Source organism: Equus przewalskii, chromosome 18, assembly GCF_037783145.1.
Source record: "Equus przewalskii isolate Varuska chromosome 18, EquPr2, whole genome shotgun sequence".
NCBI lineage: Eukaryota > Metazoa > Chordata > Mammalia > Perissodactyla > Equidae > Equus > Equus przewalskii.
Genome location: NC_091848.1, coordinates 39,174,438 through 39,191,052, shown reverse-complemented (window position 1 = coordinate 39,191,052; position 16,615 = coordinate 39,174,438). Strand labels below are relative to the sequence as shown.

Here is a 16,615-nt window from a genome sequence, read left to right as displayed (position 1 = left end):
TCTTAATGGTGTCTTTTGGTGAACAAAAGTTATTAATTTTAATATTGTCCAACATATCAATTGTTTTTCTTTTATGGTTACCATATTTTATGTCTCATTTTAGAAATTATGGCTTACTCCACAGTCATAAAGATATTCTATGTTTCCCTCTAAAAGCTTTATTTTTTTTTAACTTTAACACATCTGCAATCTATGTAGACTTGAATTTTATGTGTGGTGTAAGAAGAGGGCTAAAATAAATTTTTTTCCGTATGGATATCCAGATGGTGTTTATTTATTGAAAATACCATCATTTCCCCCACTGCACTGCAGTGTCACCTTTGTCACAAAAGATGCCTCAGCGTGTGTGGATCTTTTCCTGTACTCTGTTCTGTTCCATTGGTTGTCTTATCTGTCTTTAGGTTGATTCCACTCTGTTATAATTTTTATGGCTTTATAATAGGTCTTACATTGGGTAGTGCAAGTTCTCCACTGTTGTTCTTCAAGACTGCCTTTGTTATGCTTGGCTTTTGGCATTTCCATATGAATTTTAAAAATCAACTTATCATTTTCTACACTGACAAAACCAGCTGGGATTTTGTTTTGAAGCACAGGTTGATTTAGGGAACATTGACACCTTTACATTATGAGCTTTCCAAATCATGATCTTGGTATGTCTCTCTATTTATTTAGATATTCTTTAATTTCTTTTAATAACGTTTATGGTGTTTAGTGTTGAGGTCTTAAACATCTTTCAGTAGACTTATTCCTAGGTATTTTTTATGCAATTATAGTTGGTATCATTTTTAAAATTCCCTTTTCTATTTGTTTTTGCTGATATTTAAATACAATTTATTTCTGTGTGCTGATTTTATGTTTATACACCTTACTAAACACGTTCTCTTTTAATTTCATATTTACCTCTTCTCTCTGATTTTTTTTATCTATTTGTATATATCATTTTAGAACTTCAGTCTCCTTTCTGTATATGACTGTAAAATATCAATTTCTGCTGTCATAATCACTGAAGACACAAATACTTTTTACTCATACACTGATATTTTAGATTCTTCCACTTTTATCATCTATTTTGTCTCTGAAGAGTTTGTGCTCATTTCCATCTAGGAGTTGCTCTTCCATCTTTTCCCTTTCATCTTTTTATCTGATTTCAACTTAGCAAAAATGGTAAAGTATAAGAGGCATCTTTATGTGATAGAAAGGGTTCTAGAATAGGCCTTGGGAGTCCGGGTTCTTGTCCTTGCTCTGTCCCTTCTGAGAGCTTCCGTAATATTCTTCAGACTAGACTAGGAGAGGGATTTCAAACCAGTTTCAAACCCTGTCATAAGAACCACCAGAAGTGCTTGTTAAAAACACAGGTTCTTAGATCCCTACTTAGATCTATTGAATAAGCATTTTCAAGGGAAAGGCCTGTAAATTTATGTGTGTGTGTGAATTGCTCTGGAAATTTATTTATATATATATATATATACACATATGTATATACGTATGTATGTATGTCATCCCAGAGGAAGATTGACACAGATGTTAGCTCAGTGGCAACTTTCCTCAGGCGAAAAGAGGAGGATTGGCAACAGATGTTAGCATAGGGCCAATCTTCCTCACACACAAAAAAAGAAGAAGAGTTTCATCTAAACAAAAGAGTATCAGAGAACCAATGCCAATATGCTAAAGTTCAGTATTTGGGGTGCCTATGAGCACAAATGAACTGGTGCATTGCATGCAGCTGCTATTCCATCTGCTCTGCCAGATCAAATGCTATCCTACAGGTACGAGGCCAGAGTAAGGGTAGCCACTGACAATTAGATCTTCAAGCCAGGGGCTGGCCTGGTGGCACAGTGGTTAAGTTCACAAGTTCCACTTCCCGGCAGCCCAGGGTTTGCCGGTTCAGATTCCAGATGCAGACATGGCACCTCTTGGCAAAAGCCATGCTGTGGTAGGCGTCCCATGTATAACGTAAAGGAAGATGGGCATGGATGTTAGCTGAGAGCCAATCTTCCTCAACAAAAAGAGGAGGATTGGCAGTAGTTAGCTCAGAGCTAATCTTCCTCAAAAAAACCCAAAAACATTTAGATCTTCACGCCATCTGTGCCTCTAGTGGTTAACTTGACTAGTAACTTTTGACTGTTCATTTGTTTTGCATCCAGAGTCGCTAACCAAACCGGATCAGAAAGGACACTACCTCCTGAAAGAATAACTACTGCTTAATCATTAATGTCACAGCCAGGAATGAAGCTGGACTCTTCTCTGGATAAAGGTTGGTGGGAGAGAGGGGGGCTGAGGAGTGTAACAGAAGCTGAGAAGACATGGTCAAAGTCTGAGGGAGAGTTTAGGGAAGAAAGGGTCGAGTTTATGCTGGCCTTATTTGTCAATAAATTACTCAAATAGGTAATGTAAGAATTTTGTGAGGGATAGAGTCGTACATTCTCTCTCATATTCTCAAATAAAATAATTCGTTCTCCTGTTTTCTGGCTTCCCTGTTTTAGTCCTCATTTTTCTACAGTTCTCTGGCCATCCTTTTCCTGTTTCTTCTGACTGACAACTAGAAGGGCACCATGCTCTTGTGTTCTTCTTTTGCCTCTTTGTCTCAGAGAAAACAGTACTGTATAAAATGCATCTGTCGTCGTCATGCGTATTCTCGTTCCTCCTCTGACAAAGGCTAGGTATACTTCTGGAGTCACTTGGGAGTGTATCCACTGAAAACTAAGGAAATGGATGTTTTCAATAGTACCTAGAAAGTAACTGGCTCATAATTTTTGTTCAAGTTAAATTTTATTTATTAATGAAATGATGGATTCATCTTGAAGTGAGAAAGTGAAAACACAGGGAATGAATTTATCAAAGGAGAAGAATGATTCTCGAATGTACATCACCAACTCTTTCTCTCATTTTCTTTACCCCAACCCCTTAATTGCTTATAACGTATTTCTAGCTGAACTTTATTATGTTGAAAACCAAAATTAACATCTTTTCTATCTCTCCAAATTAAATTTTGTGATGACTTTCCCTCTTCTATGCATTTCAATTCCCCTACATTCCTGCATTTCTCTTGCCATAGCCTCCATACCTGAATAATGACCATAGGCGTTACTGATACTAATCTCTCCCATCTGTTACAGCATAGCAAAAATTCCAGGTCTGCCATTTTCTGGCCATGTGACTTTGGACAATTTACTTAACCGCTTGGGACATTAGTTCCTGTAAAATGGGGATAGTAGGAAGAATTAGAACATATATACACACGCACATATATATATACACACACACGTATATCTATACAGAGATATAATATATATGTAATGCATATATATTAACTTGCCCATAATAGGTGTTGAATAATTGGCTACAACTGTTACCCTGAAATTAATTTTTTAATCTATTCTCCAGGCATTATATTCTTAAATGGTCTCTGTTCATTTGCAGTCGTCCAGCATTGTGTGGTCCCATCTTGTGATGTGTCGTTCTCACTTCCCCATGCTCTACCTTTTACATAATCCTTCTTTTGAACTAGTCTCTAAGACCCAACCCTTTCTTTTCCTATAGCTTTCTGCTTTGCTCTGGGCTAGGCAGTTGCTGAAGCCTGACACCCACAGGGTTAAACCTAATTGCTGAAGCCACCCCCTCTTCCCCTCCCAGTCCCCCTTTTCACAGTAGGCTGGCAGCTGTCCCAACTGCCTACCGAAGCCAAATGCTTGAGGAGAGAGAGTAAGGAGCCAGCCATGAATCCCTTCCAGAAAAATGAGTCCAAGGAAACTCTTTTTTCACCTGTCTCCACTGAAGAGGTACCACCTCGACCCCCCAGCCTTCCAAAGAAACCACCTCCGGTGAGTCCTCAGGTTCAGTTCTGCCTCTGACAGTAACAGACTTGCTCTTTGGGTTCCCCTGCTTGGCCTCTGGAGCTTCAAGCTGTTCCGTATAAGGGTGTTAAAAACTATTCTTGCTTGGAGTTAGGATTAACCTGATAACCACATCTGAATAGAAGTTTCCTTTGCTTAGGAGAGGAAGCAACAGGAGGAGGCAGAATTCTTCCACTGGGATCCAGGACTTTGCTGCATTTCATTGTATATTCTGAGATTCTCTGGGGTAAAAGAAAAAGCAATTTGAATGTCCAGGGAAACTTGGCAAGCACTCCTGTCTGGAGAACTGTGTGCGATTGTTCCTTCTTTACCAATCTAAAAACTCAGCCCTTAGTTCTCCCTGTGTGCAGAGTCTTTGCTGGACACCAAGAGAAGTTTTAGAATAGATGCAGTCTCTGCTACTATGTGTCTAGTTTACAGTAGGAGACAGGACAGAGAAACAAAGTAATAATAATGTTTTATATTATATACTTGTTAAAACACTTGCAAATTCCTTATCTCATTCAATCTTCATGTCAAAATCCTGTAAGTGGAGAGGATATAGTAGTAATGGCCAGTCTTTACTGACTTCTTCCTATGGGCAAAGAGGTGGTAATATTCTGGAGAGAGTAGTTTCTTTGGAATAACAGAACTGAAGCATAAAGACAGGTGTAGTGACATGGCTCGGGTCAGTATGTTAACACAGCCAGTGATACTGTTACATAACTAGTCAAAGTGTGTTAACTAAACTCCAGGTTGCATAATTCTCAAGCTGTGAGCTGGGAAGGTAAAAAGCCCAGTTAATTGTGTCTTTCAAGCAAGTTTTTAACACATTAACATATATTAATATTTAGGAAGGTTGTTTATATATATCCATACTGGTAAAAGAATGAATACATTAATTTATTACTCTATTTCTTTGTCTGTCTGTTTATTTATATCTCTTCTGGTCCTGAAGAATTTAAGACAGCTTACAAAGATGTATATACTTCTTTTGAATGAGAGGCAATAAAAATCTCATGATAAGACTTGACTGTCCCAGGACAGACATCTCTCTCTCTCTCTTTCATGTTAGCTGGGCTATCGTAATGGGTAGAGATTTGAAATAAAATATGATATTCCTTATATTCTGACTGATATTGTTCATGAAATAGCATTGTCCTTTTAATGTCCAAGAGAATTAGCATGAAAATGTTATAGAATCTCTTTCATAGGAGCAGTGGACATTTAATTTTACAAGATTTAAGAACTCTCTGCCCAAGGTCAAGGTGATCAATTAGCTTCCCTTTAGGAGTCTGTACCAGGCTCTGTGCCTGGCTCCAGCAGCCTCTGAATGGGAAGCCTTCATATTGCCAGGATTCTTCCCAGCATGGTGAACAGGGCAGATGGGGACAAGAGAGGTTAGTCCCACACGGTGAAGCTAAGCAGGATGCTGGCATCTGAATGTGACTGCTTGGATATCAAATCCTCCAGAGGCCAACTCTTTGTTCTGTTCCCAGAAATAAGTATGCCTATTCTACCCAGAGCCCCAGGCTTTTCATTTAGTAGTTGTAGGAAGATGAGGAGGTCCTGGTGTCTCCAATCAAGGAATGTCTGAGCAGTTCCATGTTAAACAAATGAGGAACAAAGTAATATTAAAAATAGCTTCTATTATTCCTAAATCAGCATTGCAAGCACTTTTAGTGTGATCATAGCTGTTTCATGACAAATAGGTGCCATTGCTTCACATTATTTATCATCGTAATTTAAAGTGAATGGTTTTTTTCTGTTGTGGAGTGATCTACTAGTTTAAATAAGGGAAAAGAGCTCACGCTTGAACATTTTTGTTTCACAGAAAATCTGTGGCTCCAACTATCCCCTGAGCATTGCCTTCATTGTGGTGAATGAATTCTGTGAGCGCTTTTCCTATTATGGCATGAAAGGTAATTTTGTATCCCAGAGTCCTACTCTTCTCCACTCACCCTCATCCTGTGTTTGTAACAACCTGTTTACACTTATTTCCCTTACTCACTCTTTCTGCCTTCATTCAAATTGATCCTTTCCTTTGGCCAAGACTGCCAATAAATGCCTCATGGGATTTCACCTAGTAACTCATACAGGCCAAGAGCAGAAAGGCCTACCAGAAACCAGAACACAGCCTGTGAGAATATAAGTGGGAAAACTCTCATCACTTGAGTTCCATTCTTCATATCTCTTCCTCAGGTCTATGAACTATATTGTTGATGGGAAAGAGAAGGAAGGGATATTGGAAGCACCATGTTATCTTCATGATTGGGCTAAATGATGCTATGGGTACACATAGCCTAAGGGAAGAGTATTGCATTTGTACATTAAGCATAGCCCAATTCACTCCCACAATTCCCATGGGCCCTGCTTCTACTGCCCGGCAGCCACCCCTCAGTCACTTTGCTGATAGGAGAGTTGAAGGTCAAGATCACCTTGAAAGACCAGACATCAAATATACTTCTCCTCCATAAGTCATTTTCATGCATCGTCTTATTTTGTCTCCTTTTTTCTCCTCAGCTGTGCTGACCCTGTATTTCCTGTATTTCCTGCACTGGAATGCAGACACCTCCACATCCGTATACCATGCCTTCAGCAGCCTCTGTTATTTCACTCCTATCCTGGGAGCAACCATTGCTGACTCATGGTTGGGAAGATTCAAGTAAGGAAGATGGGAGGTCATATACGCAGAAGTTTCACAGAGTAATTGTGCAGAGGTTATCACTTCTAGCCTCTTGCTTCCAAGAAAGAACATACTTACTCATCCATGGCAAATAAGAATCTCTCTAAGACTGACAACACAGAAAGGTTATGTCTCTTCATCGTCAATTTTTCCTATATTTTTACATCCTTTTAAGTCAGGAGTTTTGGGGGTTTTTCCCCTTAAATCTAATTTTAATCTTCCATTCTGTAATTTAAGACCAATTCTTGTTCTAATCTCAGGGGCAATATATTGCTACCCACGAGAAGATTATAATTTTAGAGACCTCAGTGTAGTTGTTTGATATATTGTCCATCTCTTCTCCAGACTGAGTCATCCCAACTCCTTAAGTATCTTCTTGAGTTTCCCTTTTCAGCTCTTTTACCATCTCTGTTTCATTTCTCTAACCTCTTTCTCTGGTTTCCTTCTTAAGAATATCATAAATATTTTCATGAGTTAGATTAATGGTCTATCCAGTTCAGTATCTTTTAAGTCTCTGAAAATAACACCAAGAGACATTTATGGGATAATGTTATAGTTGTCCCCTATAACATTATTCTTAGAGGCCAGAGATGGATCTTGGATATTCATCACCCAATTATTTTCTACGGACTTGTCATCTATGAATTTGTCTAAACTAGCATTTCTCAGAGTGCATTCTGTTGAAAATCAGTTATATAGGATATAATGAATGTTATGTAGAAAGATAAAGCTCTCATGGTCAAATAAGTTTGGGAAATGCTCGACTGAACAAAGCTAAAAAGTTTTCTTTACTGCTTGGCTTTTTTTTTAGTTTGAATTTATTTATTGAGGCGACATTGATTTATAATATTGTATAAATTTCAGGAGTACATCATTATATTTCGCCTTCTGTATAGCCTACACCGTGTTCCCCAGCAAAAGCCTAGCTGCCATCTGTCACCATACACATGTGCCCCTTTACCCCTTTTGCTCTCCCCTCATCCTCCTTTCCCCCGGTAACCACCAATCTGTTTTCTGTATCTATGTGTTTGTTTATTTTCCACATATGAATGAAATTACGTAGTATTTGGCTTTCTCTGTATGACTTATTTCCCTTAGCATAATACCCTCAAGGTCCATGCAGGTTGTTGCAAATGGCAAGATTTCATCTTTTTTATGGGTAAATAGTATTCCAGTGTGTGTGTGTGTGTGTGTGTGTGTGTGTGTGTGTGTGTGATTATCTTTATCCATTCATCCAAATAAGCACTTAGGTTGTTTCCAAGTCTTGGTATGAATAATGCTGCAATGAACATAGGGGTGCATATATCTTTTTGAATTAGTGTTTTTGTGTTCTTTGGATAAATACCCAGAAGTGGAATTGCCGGATCATATGGTACTTCTATTTTTAATTTTTTGAGAAATCTCCTTACTATTTTCCATAGAGGCTGTACCAATTTACATTCCCATGAGCAGTGTACAAGTGTTCCCTTTTATCCACATCCTCTCCAACATTTGTTATTTCTTATCTTTTCAATAATAGCCATTCTGATGGGTGTGAAGTGATACCTCATTGTGGTTTTGATTTGCATTTCCCTAATAATTACTGATATTGAACATCTTTTCATGTACCTATTGACTGTCTGTATATCTTTTTTGGAAAAATGTCTGTTTAGATCCTCTTCCCTGTTTTTAATGGAGTTGTTTGTTTTTTTGTTGTTGAGTTGTATGAGTTCTTTATATATATTAGATATTAACCCCTTATCATATATATGATTTTCAGATATCTTCTCCCAATTGGCAGGTTGTCTTTTTGTTTTGCTGATGATTTCCTTTGCTGTACTATGCTTTTTAGTTTAATGTAATACCATTTGTTTCCCTTGCTTGAGGAGACACATTCAAAAGGATACTGCTAAGACTGATGTCAAAGAGCATACTGCCTGTGTTTTCTTCTAGGGGTTTTATGGTTTCAAGTCCTACATTCAAGTCTTTAATCCATTTTGAGTTAATTTTTGTGAATAGTGTAAGATAACGGTCTACTTTCATTCTTTTGCATTGGCTGTCCAGTTATCCCAGCATCATTTACTGAAGAGACTTTCCTTCCTCTAGTGTATGTTCTTGATTCCTTTGTGAAAAATGAGCTATCCGTAGATGTGTGCATTTATTTCTGGGCTCTCAATTCTGTTCCATTGATCTCTGTGTCTGTTTTTGTGTCAGTACCATGTTGTTTTGATCACTACAGCTTGTAGTATATTTTGAAGTCAGGGATTGTGATGCCTCCAGCTTTGTTCTTTTTTCTCAGGATTGCTTTGGCTATTTGGGGTCTTTTGTTGTTCCACACAAAATTTAGGATTCTTTGTTCTATTTCCATGAAAAATGTCACTGGGATTTCGATAGGGGTTGCATTGAATTTATAAATTGCTTTAGGTAATATGGACATTATAACTATGTTAATTCTTGAAATTGATGAGCATAGAATATATTTCCATTTCTTTGTGACTTCTTCTATTTCTTTCAACAATGTCTTATTGTTTTCAACATACAGATCTTTTACTTCTTTGGTTAAGTTTATTCCTAGGTATTTTACTCTTTTGTTGTGATTGTAAGTGGAGTCATATTCTTGATTTCTCTTTCTGCTATTTCACTATTAGAGTACACAAATGTGACTGATTTTTGCTTGTTGATTTTATACTCTGCAACTTTACTGTATTTTTTTATTATTTCTGATAGTTTTTTTGGTGGATTCTTTAGAGTTTTCTATATATATAAAATCATGTCGTCCATAAATAGTGACAGTTTTACTTCTTCCTTTCCAATTTAGACCCCTTTTATTTCTTTTTCTTGCCTAATTGCTCTGGCAAGGACCGTATATAAAAAGTATAAGCCATGGTCTTTTTCAGTTATAGAATAAAAGACTCACATACATGACAAGTACTTTCATTTATTTTTTAAATGACTTTCTTTAAAATTGAGGATGTGTAGTTCTGGGATTTGGTGAACAATAGCTTCCTGCCTGTTTCAGAGGAAATTTAAAAACTTCCCCTTGTGCCCTCAATCTCAATCCTTTTTGAGGTATTTTTTAATTTATTTTTATTGAGGTGCAACTTACATAAAGCAAAGTATACAAATCCAAAAGTCTTAAGTGTACAGCTTGATGAAGTTTCACCTATGTATCCCCATCACCTGGATCACTCTCCCTAGGGTCTTTATACCCTTAATATTCCCCTCTCTTGCTTTCAAATTTTCCTTGAGAGACAGTCTTTTCCTGTACCTAGAAGCAGGTGCAAATCTCTGATAGCCTTAAACAAACAAACAAAACTATTGTTAACCCTTCTTGTCCTATCTTCTTTGTCTTATTACCAGTATCTCCAAATTTTAAAAAGAATCATCTATAATTGTTGCCTTCCTTTCTCACTCTTCATTATCACTCTTTAGGGCAGAGTAATATAATGCAATGCAATAGAACCCAATTCAATTCAATTTAATCTGATCGAATTTAATTCAATAAATGTTTATCGAGTACTTTCTTTTTGTCCAAAGAAGATGGGAGATAAAGAGATGAATTAAGACATAAATACGTGCTTCACATTGTTCATGTTCAACTAGCTTTAATAAGAGCAGATTGTGCTGAGTACAATAAAATGTAGTATAAGTAGTCTTTTATCCTATTGAAATTCCTCTCTCCCAAGATCACTGATAATGATCTCTTTGTTAACAAATTGCAGTTGTCTTTTCTAAATTCTTGTTCACTTTGAACTTGTTTTAACATTTCAGGCTGTTTATCACTCCTGTACTCTCTAACCTTCCTGGGCTTCTCCGTCACTCCTATCCTCTTGAAACTTACTGGGCTTCTCTAACCAGTATTTTCTCGTTCTTTTTCCCTTGCTTTTTTGGCTTCTTTCTTATTTGGCTTCTCTTTTGTCTTTTGTTTACTTCACTCTACACTCTTTCCTGAATGTAGGCATTTCCCCCAGGGTATATCTTTTACTCTCTTCTCTTTCTCCAGATTCTCCCTTAGCAAGCCCAATGGTGTTAATATTAGCTAGATACAGACAGCTCCTCAAACTCCGTAATCTTAACCTGTCACTCAAGCTCCAATATGCATTATGACTGCATATTGGCTTTCGTCTCCCGGATGTTCCACCTCATCCTCACTCACCAAACCTGTTCTTTCTCCTGGCATCCCTCTCCCACCTCCAATCAGTTAATGAAATTCCACCAGTTCTATTTCTATAATATCTCTCACGTTTATCCCTCTTCAACACTGAATGCTACTGCCATTAATTGCCACTACCCTAGTTTTGGTCTTCATTGCCTCTATGGAAATGGACACCTAAAATATTTTCACTGCTTCTTATATCCTTTTCTTACAATTGAATCTATACCCTACTGCCCAATTAATCTTCTTAAAAGAAATCTCTGTTCACATTACTATTCTGCTCAAAAATTTCTACTGACTAACTCATTGTCTACTAACCTCATCCCAATTTACTGTTCTGCTCTTATTGTCATACTTACTCCCTTTCAAGAATGTCCACTAGAGAAAAACTGAATACTAGTATTTCCCCAACAATAGCCAGTGGCATCTCTTTTCCACGTCTGCTTGCACTGTTTCTACTTCACGGAATCTCCTTCCTCTCCATCCTTCCACGTCCAAACCTTTTAAGGCTCAGTTCAAATGCTACCTACGCTATGGAGTATTCTTTGCCCCTCACTTTTTACTACTCGCCAGAAGTAAACTAATCTTCTCTGAACTCCTTATTTTTTACCCTCTTATGGCATTTACCAAACTCTGTCTTATTATACTTATTTGTGTATAAATCTAATATCTTTTTTCAAATACGGAGAGGAGATAGTCTCATTTATATTTTTATCTACAGCACCTAGAACAGTGCATGGTAAGTGTTTCAATTAATAAATTTATTTACCTTCAGATACACAAATGTAAGCACAAGACTGAGCATAGATGTGGGCAGGCATGAAAACGATTTTGCTTTTGTTGTGGGTATTGTGGTTGCTTCTTAAATAACAAAACTCTTTTGAGGATGTATTGGTATCTCCTTCAGAAAAGAAGTGAGTTGGAGAAAGCATAGATACTCGTTCTCCTATTGTTTGCGTGTGTGTGTCTATGAGTCCACATGTACAAAGAGAATAACAGCATCCTAAGAAAATAGCATTTGAAACTGCCTTCTCACCATATGTCACCCCTGCTTTCCTTAGGTTGGAAAATCAGGAAAAGAGCAGGTTTTTCTCTTCACTCTCTTCTCTTAACAAAGAAAATGAGCACCCAGGATCCCTGGCTCTTGCACCGTGTGAGGAGCTCCCCATGCCAGGAGAGAAGGGAAGCTTCCTTCTGGGCTACACAAGAAAGAGTAGCCAATAGGCACACAATGGAAAACAAAAGTTATTAAGCATGGATATGGGCTTTTCATGATTTCCATAAACGTCTACTGACAGGATGCTAGGATGCTATTTTTGATGTCAAGTTTCTTTTAAGAGAGAAAAACATTTTTAGTTGATTTTTATACCCTGTCACCCAAAGCCTATCAGTCTGGACTCTTGACCTTGGCAATCACTTACAACCACTCTCTTAAATGTGTTTATTGCCAAATATTCTTTTGGATGCCCTCCCTACACTTCTCCTTTCTCTTTCTCTGAGTGAGTCTATAGCGTATCCTTTCCCTCTCCCACCTTTTTTGTCATGTAAGAGCTGACCCTCTTTGTGCTAACTCTCTTCCTCTGCCACCACTGCACGTACTCCTTAGTTCCTAAACTCTAAATAAAAATGGCTCTTGTGGTAAAATAAAATTTAAAACTTCTTCCCCTTCCCTTTCCTTTTTCCACGTTAACTTCTTCATGATAAAACTGAAGGAACACTGGGCTATGAGTCAGAAAGTAGAAATTCTAGACCTAACCCTAATACTAATTAGAATGCCACTTTAGGAATTACCTTTGACCTCCCTGGATTTCACTTTCCTCATCTGTAAATGGAAGATTGGTCAAATCTATCTAACACAATTCTATGTCTTATTGTTGGGATTACAATGACCCCAATGACCCCATTTCAAAGGCAGAATCTCGAAGTCTCTCTTGATTTTTTTTTTCTTTTCTTGAGGAAGATTAGCCCTGAGATAACTTCTACCACCAATCCTCCTCTTTTTGCTGAGGAAGACTGGCCCTGAGCTAACATCAGTGCCCATTTTCCTCTGCTTTGTATGTGGGACACCTGCCACAGCATGATTTAGCATGGCTTGACAAGCAGTGAGTAGGTCTGCACCCAGGATCTGAATGGGGGAACCCTGGGCTGCCGAAGCAGATGTGTAAACTTAACTGCCGTGCCACCAGGCTGGCCTCCTTGATTTCTTTCTCCTTCTGTTGAAGTTTCCTGCCATTAGTGTCCTCTCTCATATTTATTTCCTAGACTAATTCCCTGAGTCTTTTACCTAGAAGATTGCTTATTTTCCTTCTAAGCCACTTACACTCTCTCATTCCTTTAGTCCAACTATATGATATTGCTCTGATCTCTACTCAGTCTCTATTTCTCTAGCTCAGACTTCTTTTGTTTTTTCTCTATGACGATCTAGCGTAGATCATCTCTTTTGGGTTCATGACGGCTGGACTTGTTTCAGTCCTTTTTCATTCTCTTCTTTCTATTTATTCTTTTTATTCCACTGAACAGAACTTTTCTCTAGAAGACACTACAAAGCCTTTTGTGAAAGGCCCCCTCCCCCTGATATTAATTAACCTTTGATTAGTCACCCAAATTCTTATTCCCTACTTGCCATTATAAACCCTCTAATGTCCTTTCCCTGGAGAGCCAGATTAGAAAGATTAGGCATTTAGAATGAGAAATCCACATCCTGAGATTTCTGGCATCTCCAGCCTCTCTCTGATACCTTCATTCATAGTATATATCACTACATATGTTCTTATTGGAATTCTTCACTTTCCTACTACCTATTTGCCATTCAGGTTTTTTGGAAAAAACAACACAAAAGGAAATCCTGAACAACTGCATGATCTCTTTTTAAAATTTTTTTGCTGAGGAAGATTTGCCCTGAGATAACATCTATGCCAAGCTTCCTCTATTTTTTAGTACACGGGCCACCAGCACAGCATGGCTGCTAACAGAGCAGTGTAGGTCCATGCCTGGAAACCAAACCTGGGCCGCTGAAGCAGAGCATGCTGAAATTAACCACTAGGCCACCAGGGCTGACCCCCAACTGCATGATCTTTGTCACTGGACAGTCTATCCAAAGTCCCTGGCTGCTTTCTTACGCTTGGTAACTTATCCATGAAGAAACTGCAGTGGGGATTACAATTAACCCAAGTGTTCAAGTGACCAGGCTGAACCTGGGAGCCCTTTACCTCTGTATATACCCAGTGGTTGGGTTTAGAGAAAGTTTTTTGTGTTAGCCATTCCTTTTTCCTGTTTACTTAGAGTTATTCTTTGACTCCTGTCGATTTCTAGAGCCGAAGACATTCCTTGAGAAGACACCTCAGGTCAAAACATCCTGTTCTTCTTGTTCTCCTAACTTAAAACACCATCACTTGTTACAAATCCATCCCGGTCTTAACTTATCTGTACAAGAGCCGGGATGCTCTGTGTGTGTGTGGGCTGAGTCGGGGGAAAGGAGAGGTCAGGTATAAGAAAGGAGCTTGAAGGGAATGTCCATTACCTCTGACACTACCGGGTAAAGAGTTGCTTTCTCTTTCTTTAATTAGCTCACTTCATTCACCATTATTATTTCTATTTGCATTTCTCAGGTACTTCTTTCCTCCTCCACCCCTTCTTCCTCCTATTCCATTTATCCTGGCACTGAGAACAGTATGAACTCTGTCTGTACTACTCAAGTTTCTGAATTCTATTTATAGACTGACTGAGTTAATTCTCTCAACAGGACCATCGTCTATCTCTCCTTGGTGTATGTGCTTGGCCATGTGATCAAGTCCTTGGGTGCCTTACCAATACTGGGGGGACAAATGGTACACACGTGAGTAAAATCATGGAATAAACTGAACTTTTCTTCCATTAGACAGGTAAATGTCTCATGCATTCATTACAGATGATTTTCTGTTTTCTTACCAAAGATGTCCCTTTATTTTCCAACTTACAGTTTTATTACCAAATTGGTTAAGAGAAACAATTTTTTTATGACCAGTTTAACTCTTTCCTACTTTATCCGAGCTCATTTGTTTTTACTAAACATTTGGGGACTTGTAGAATGCCTGGTTAGTATCCTCTTCGTAAAAACTCTTCATATGTTCGAAGACGATCAATAAAATCTATACGCCCTCCATATTCCCTCACCTGTTCACCCACCCATACATCTGTACTTTACCAGGGTTAAAAAAAGTCTGTAATATTTCCTTATAATACATTGTAGAAATTATATTCAAAGCTTGGATTATTTCCATTTGTGTGTAGTTCCATATATTCCAATTGCTCTATCCCTCTTTACCTAAACTATGATGTTTAAGGGACCAGAGACATTTGATAGATTCTGATATCTGTCTGTTCAGTCAGTAGAGAGGACTACAGTTGTTCAAGAGGCAGGTCATACACATTCATGCTTATAATGTGCCTATACATGTATTTATCCTTTCAGTTAAGAATTTTGTTTGAAATTTAATAAATATAAGATACCTCCTTATTGGTGTACCACCAAAAATCAGTGACACTTCTATTAATTAAGATGAATTTTAACATTTTATTTTGTGTTAGTAAGGATATGTGGTATAAGAATTCATAATGTCTTTCTATTGAAGTGTCCCTTTGACTAAGATAAGATTGAGAACCAGTGTTTACCTTCAGAGTTCCTTCAGTATCTGTTTTTCTCTGTGGCACACAAGGGATAAATGGAGCCATCAGGGATAAAATCTTTCCATGCAATGCATACTTTCTGGCACAGGCTCAAGGGTCATAAAGACCAAAAGTCTTCCTAGGTCTCTCCTAGGAATGAAGGCAAGTGGAAAGTGCCTGCAGGGTAGAAATGTGAGGCGGGTGGTGGTGGTCCTTGTATACATGTTTTTTTCTCCTTTAGCTCTATATTCCATTTCTACAGCTGTGTTTAGTATCAAAATGGTTAGTATCCTCACCTCTCCATTTCAGAGTCTTATCATTGATTGGCCTGAGTCTAATAGCTCTGGGAACAGGAGGTATCAAACCTTGCGTGGCAGCCTTTGGTGGAGACCAGTTTGAAGAAAAACATGTAAGAGTCCTGTTATTTCTGTATATTCAAAAATGTAGAGCAGACATTAAAAGAGACACCTGGCAGGTAGCCATTTTCCAGGATTGAAATAATCCACTGGTCAGACCATATCTGAGGAGTCATGTTCAATGCTTGTTCTTGTCATTAATAGAGAGAAAAACATGTTTAAAGGAAAGTGACCCGGTTGGTGGATGGACAAAAAGATGCATCTTATGAAGAAAGGTTGAAGGAAATGGAGATGTTTAGCCTAGATAAGATAAGAATTAAAGAGAATATTATAGCTTTCTATAGATATTGGGAGGATGTCAGTAATTTAACTGGAGGACAATGAGTGAAAGCTATAGGAAATCAGCTTTCTGCCTGATGGAAAGAAACACTTCAAATAATCAGTTTGACGTAGTGAAACTCTCACTTGAGGTATTTAAGAAGAAATGTGGTAAGCACTTCGGGAATGGGAGGTGATGAGGAGTGGAGAGATGATTTAAGCTTCCCTAGCTTTGAGAGTCTATGAAAGGGGAAAATGACAATTTAGAATAAAACAGGGTGAGTCTCTATAGATGAACTTGTCTGGATAGTCATTCCCTTTTCCACTGTCAATGGGAAAAGCAACAAAAAAAACCCCACATGAATAAGGTAAAAATGGGCTCATATAGGGATGCAGTGACAAATAGGCAAGGGAAATAGTCTATTTTTAGGTTAGCCAACATTTCTGGTTTCCCCCTTTTGCTCTCAGTTTTCTTTCTTGGCTGTCTTCATGCATCTATTCCCTCTTCTATAGCTCTTTATCATGTTTCAGGTTTTGCTCTCTCTTCTTACTTTCTGTGTTTCTCTCACCCTTCAGACCTTCTGAGTTATCATTTTCTATTCTTTATCTTTCTGGGAGCCCATAGATCACAATTGCTTGCTGA

General features: G+C 38.0%; 1 protein-coding gene across 4 annotated transcripts in view; it reads left to right on the top strand.

Annotated features, from left to right (window-relative positions):
- Nucleotides 1-1,692: 1,692 nt before the first annotated feature.
- The window catches only part of SLC15A2 (solute carrier family 15 member 2), a 35,807-nt gene continuing 20,884 nt past the window's right edge, over nt 1,693-16,615 (top strand). The window contains exons 1-7 of one of the 4 annotated variants that reach the window (XM_070582626.1): nt 1,693-1,766; nt 2,145-2,254; nt 3,634-3,821; nt 5,668-5,755; nt 6,357-6,498; nt 14,397-14,489; nt 15,608-15,707. In XM_070582626.1, coding sequence (XP_070438727.1) covers nt 2,212-2,254; nt 3,634-3,821; nt 5,668-5,755; nt 6,357-6,498; nt 14,397-14,489; nt 15,608-15,707 — 654 coding nt within the window. In that variant the 5' untranslated portion in view covers nt 1,693-1,766; nt 2,145-2,211. Of the gene's footprint in view, nt 1,767-1,884; nt 1,934-2,144; nt 2,255-3,633; nt 3,822-5,667; nt 5,756-6,356; nt 6,645-14,396; nt 14,490-15,607; nt 15,708-16,615 lie in introns of those variants that run through there. The other 3 variants (XM_008516193.2, XM_008516194.2, XM_008516195.2) reach the window with 3 other exon arrangements.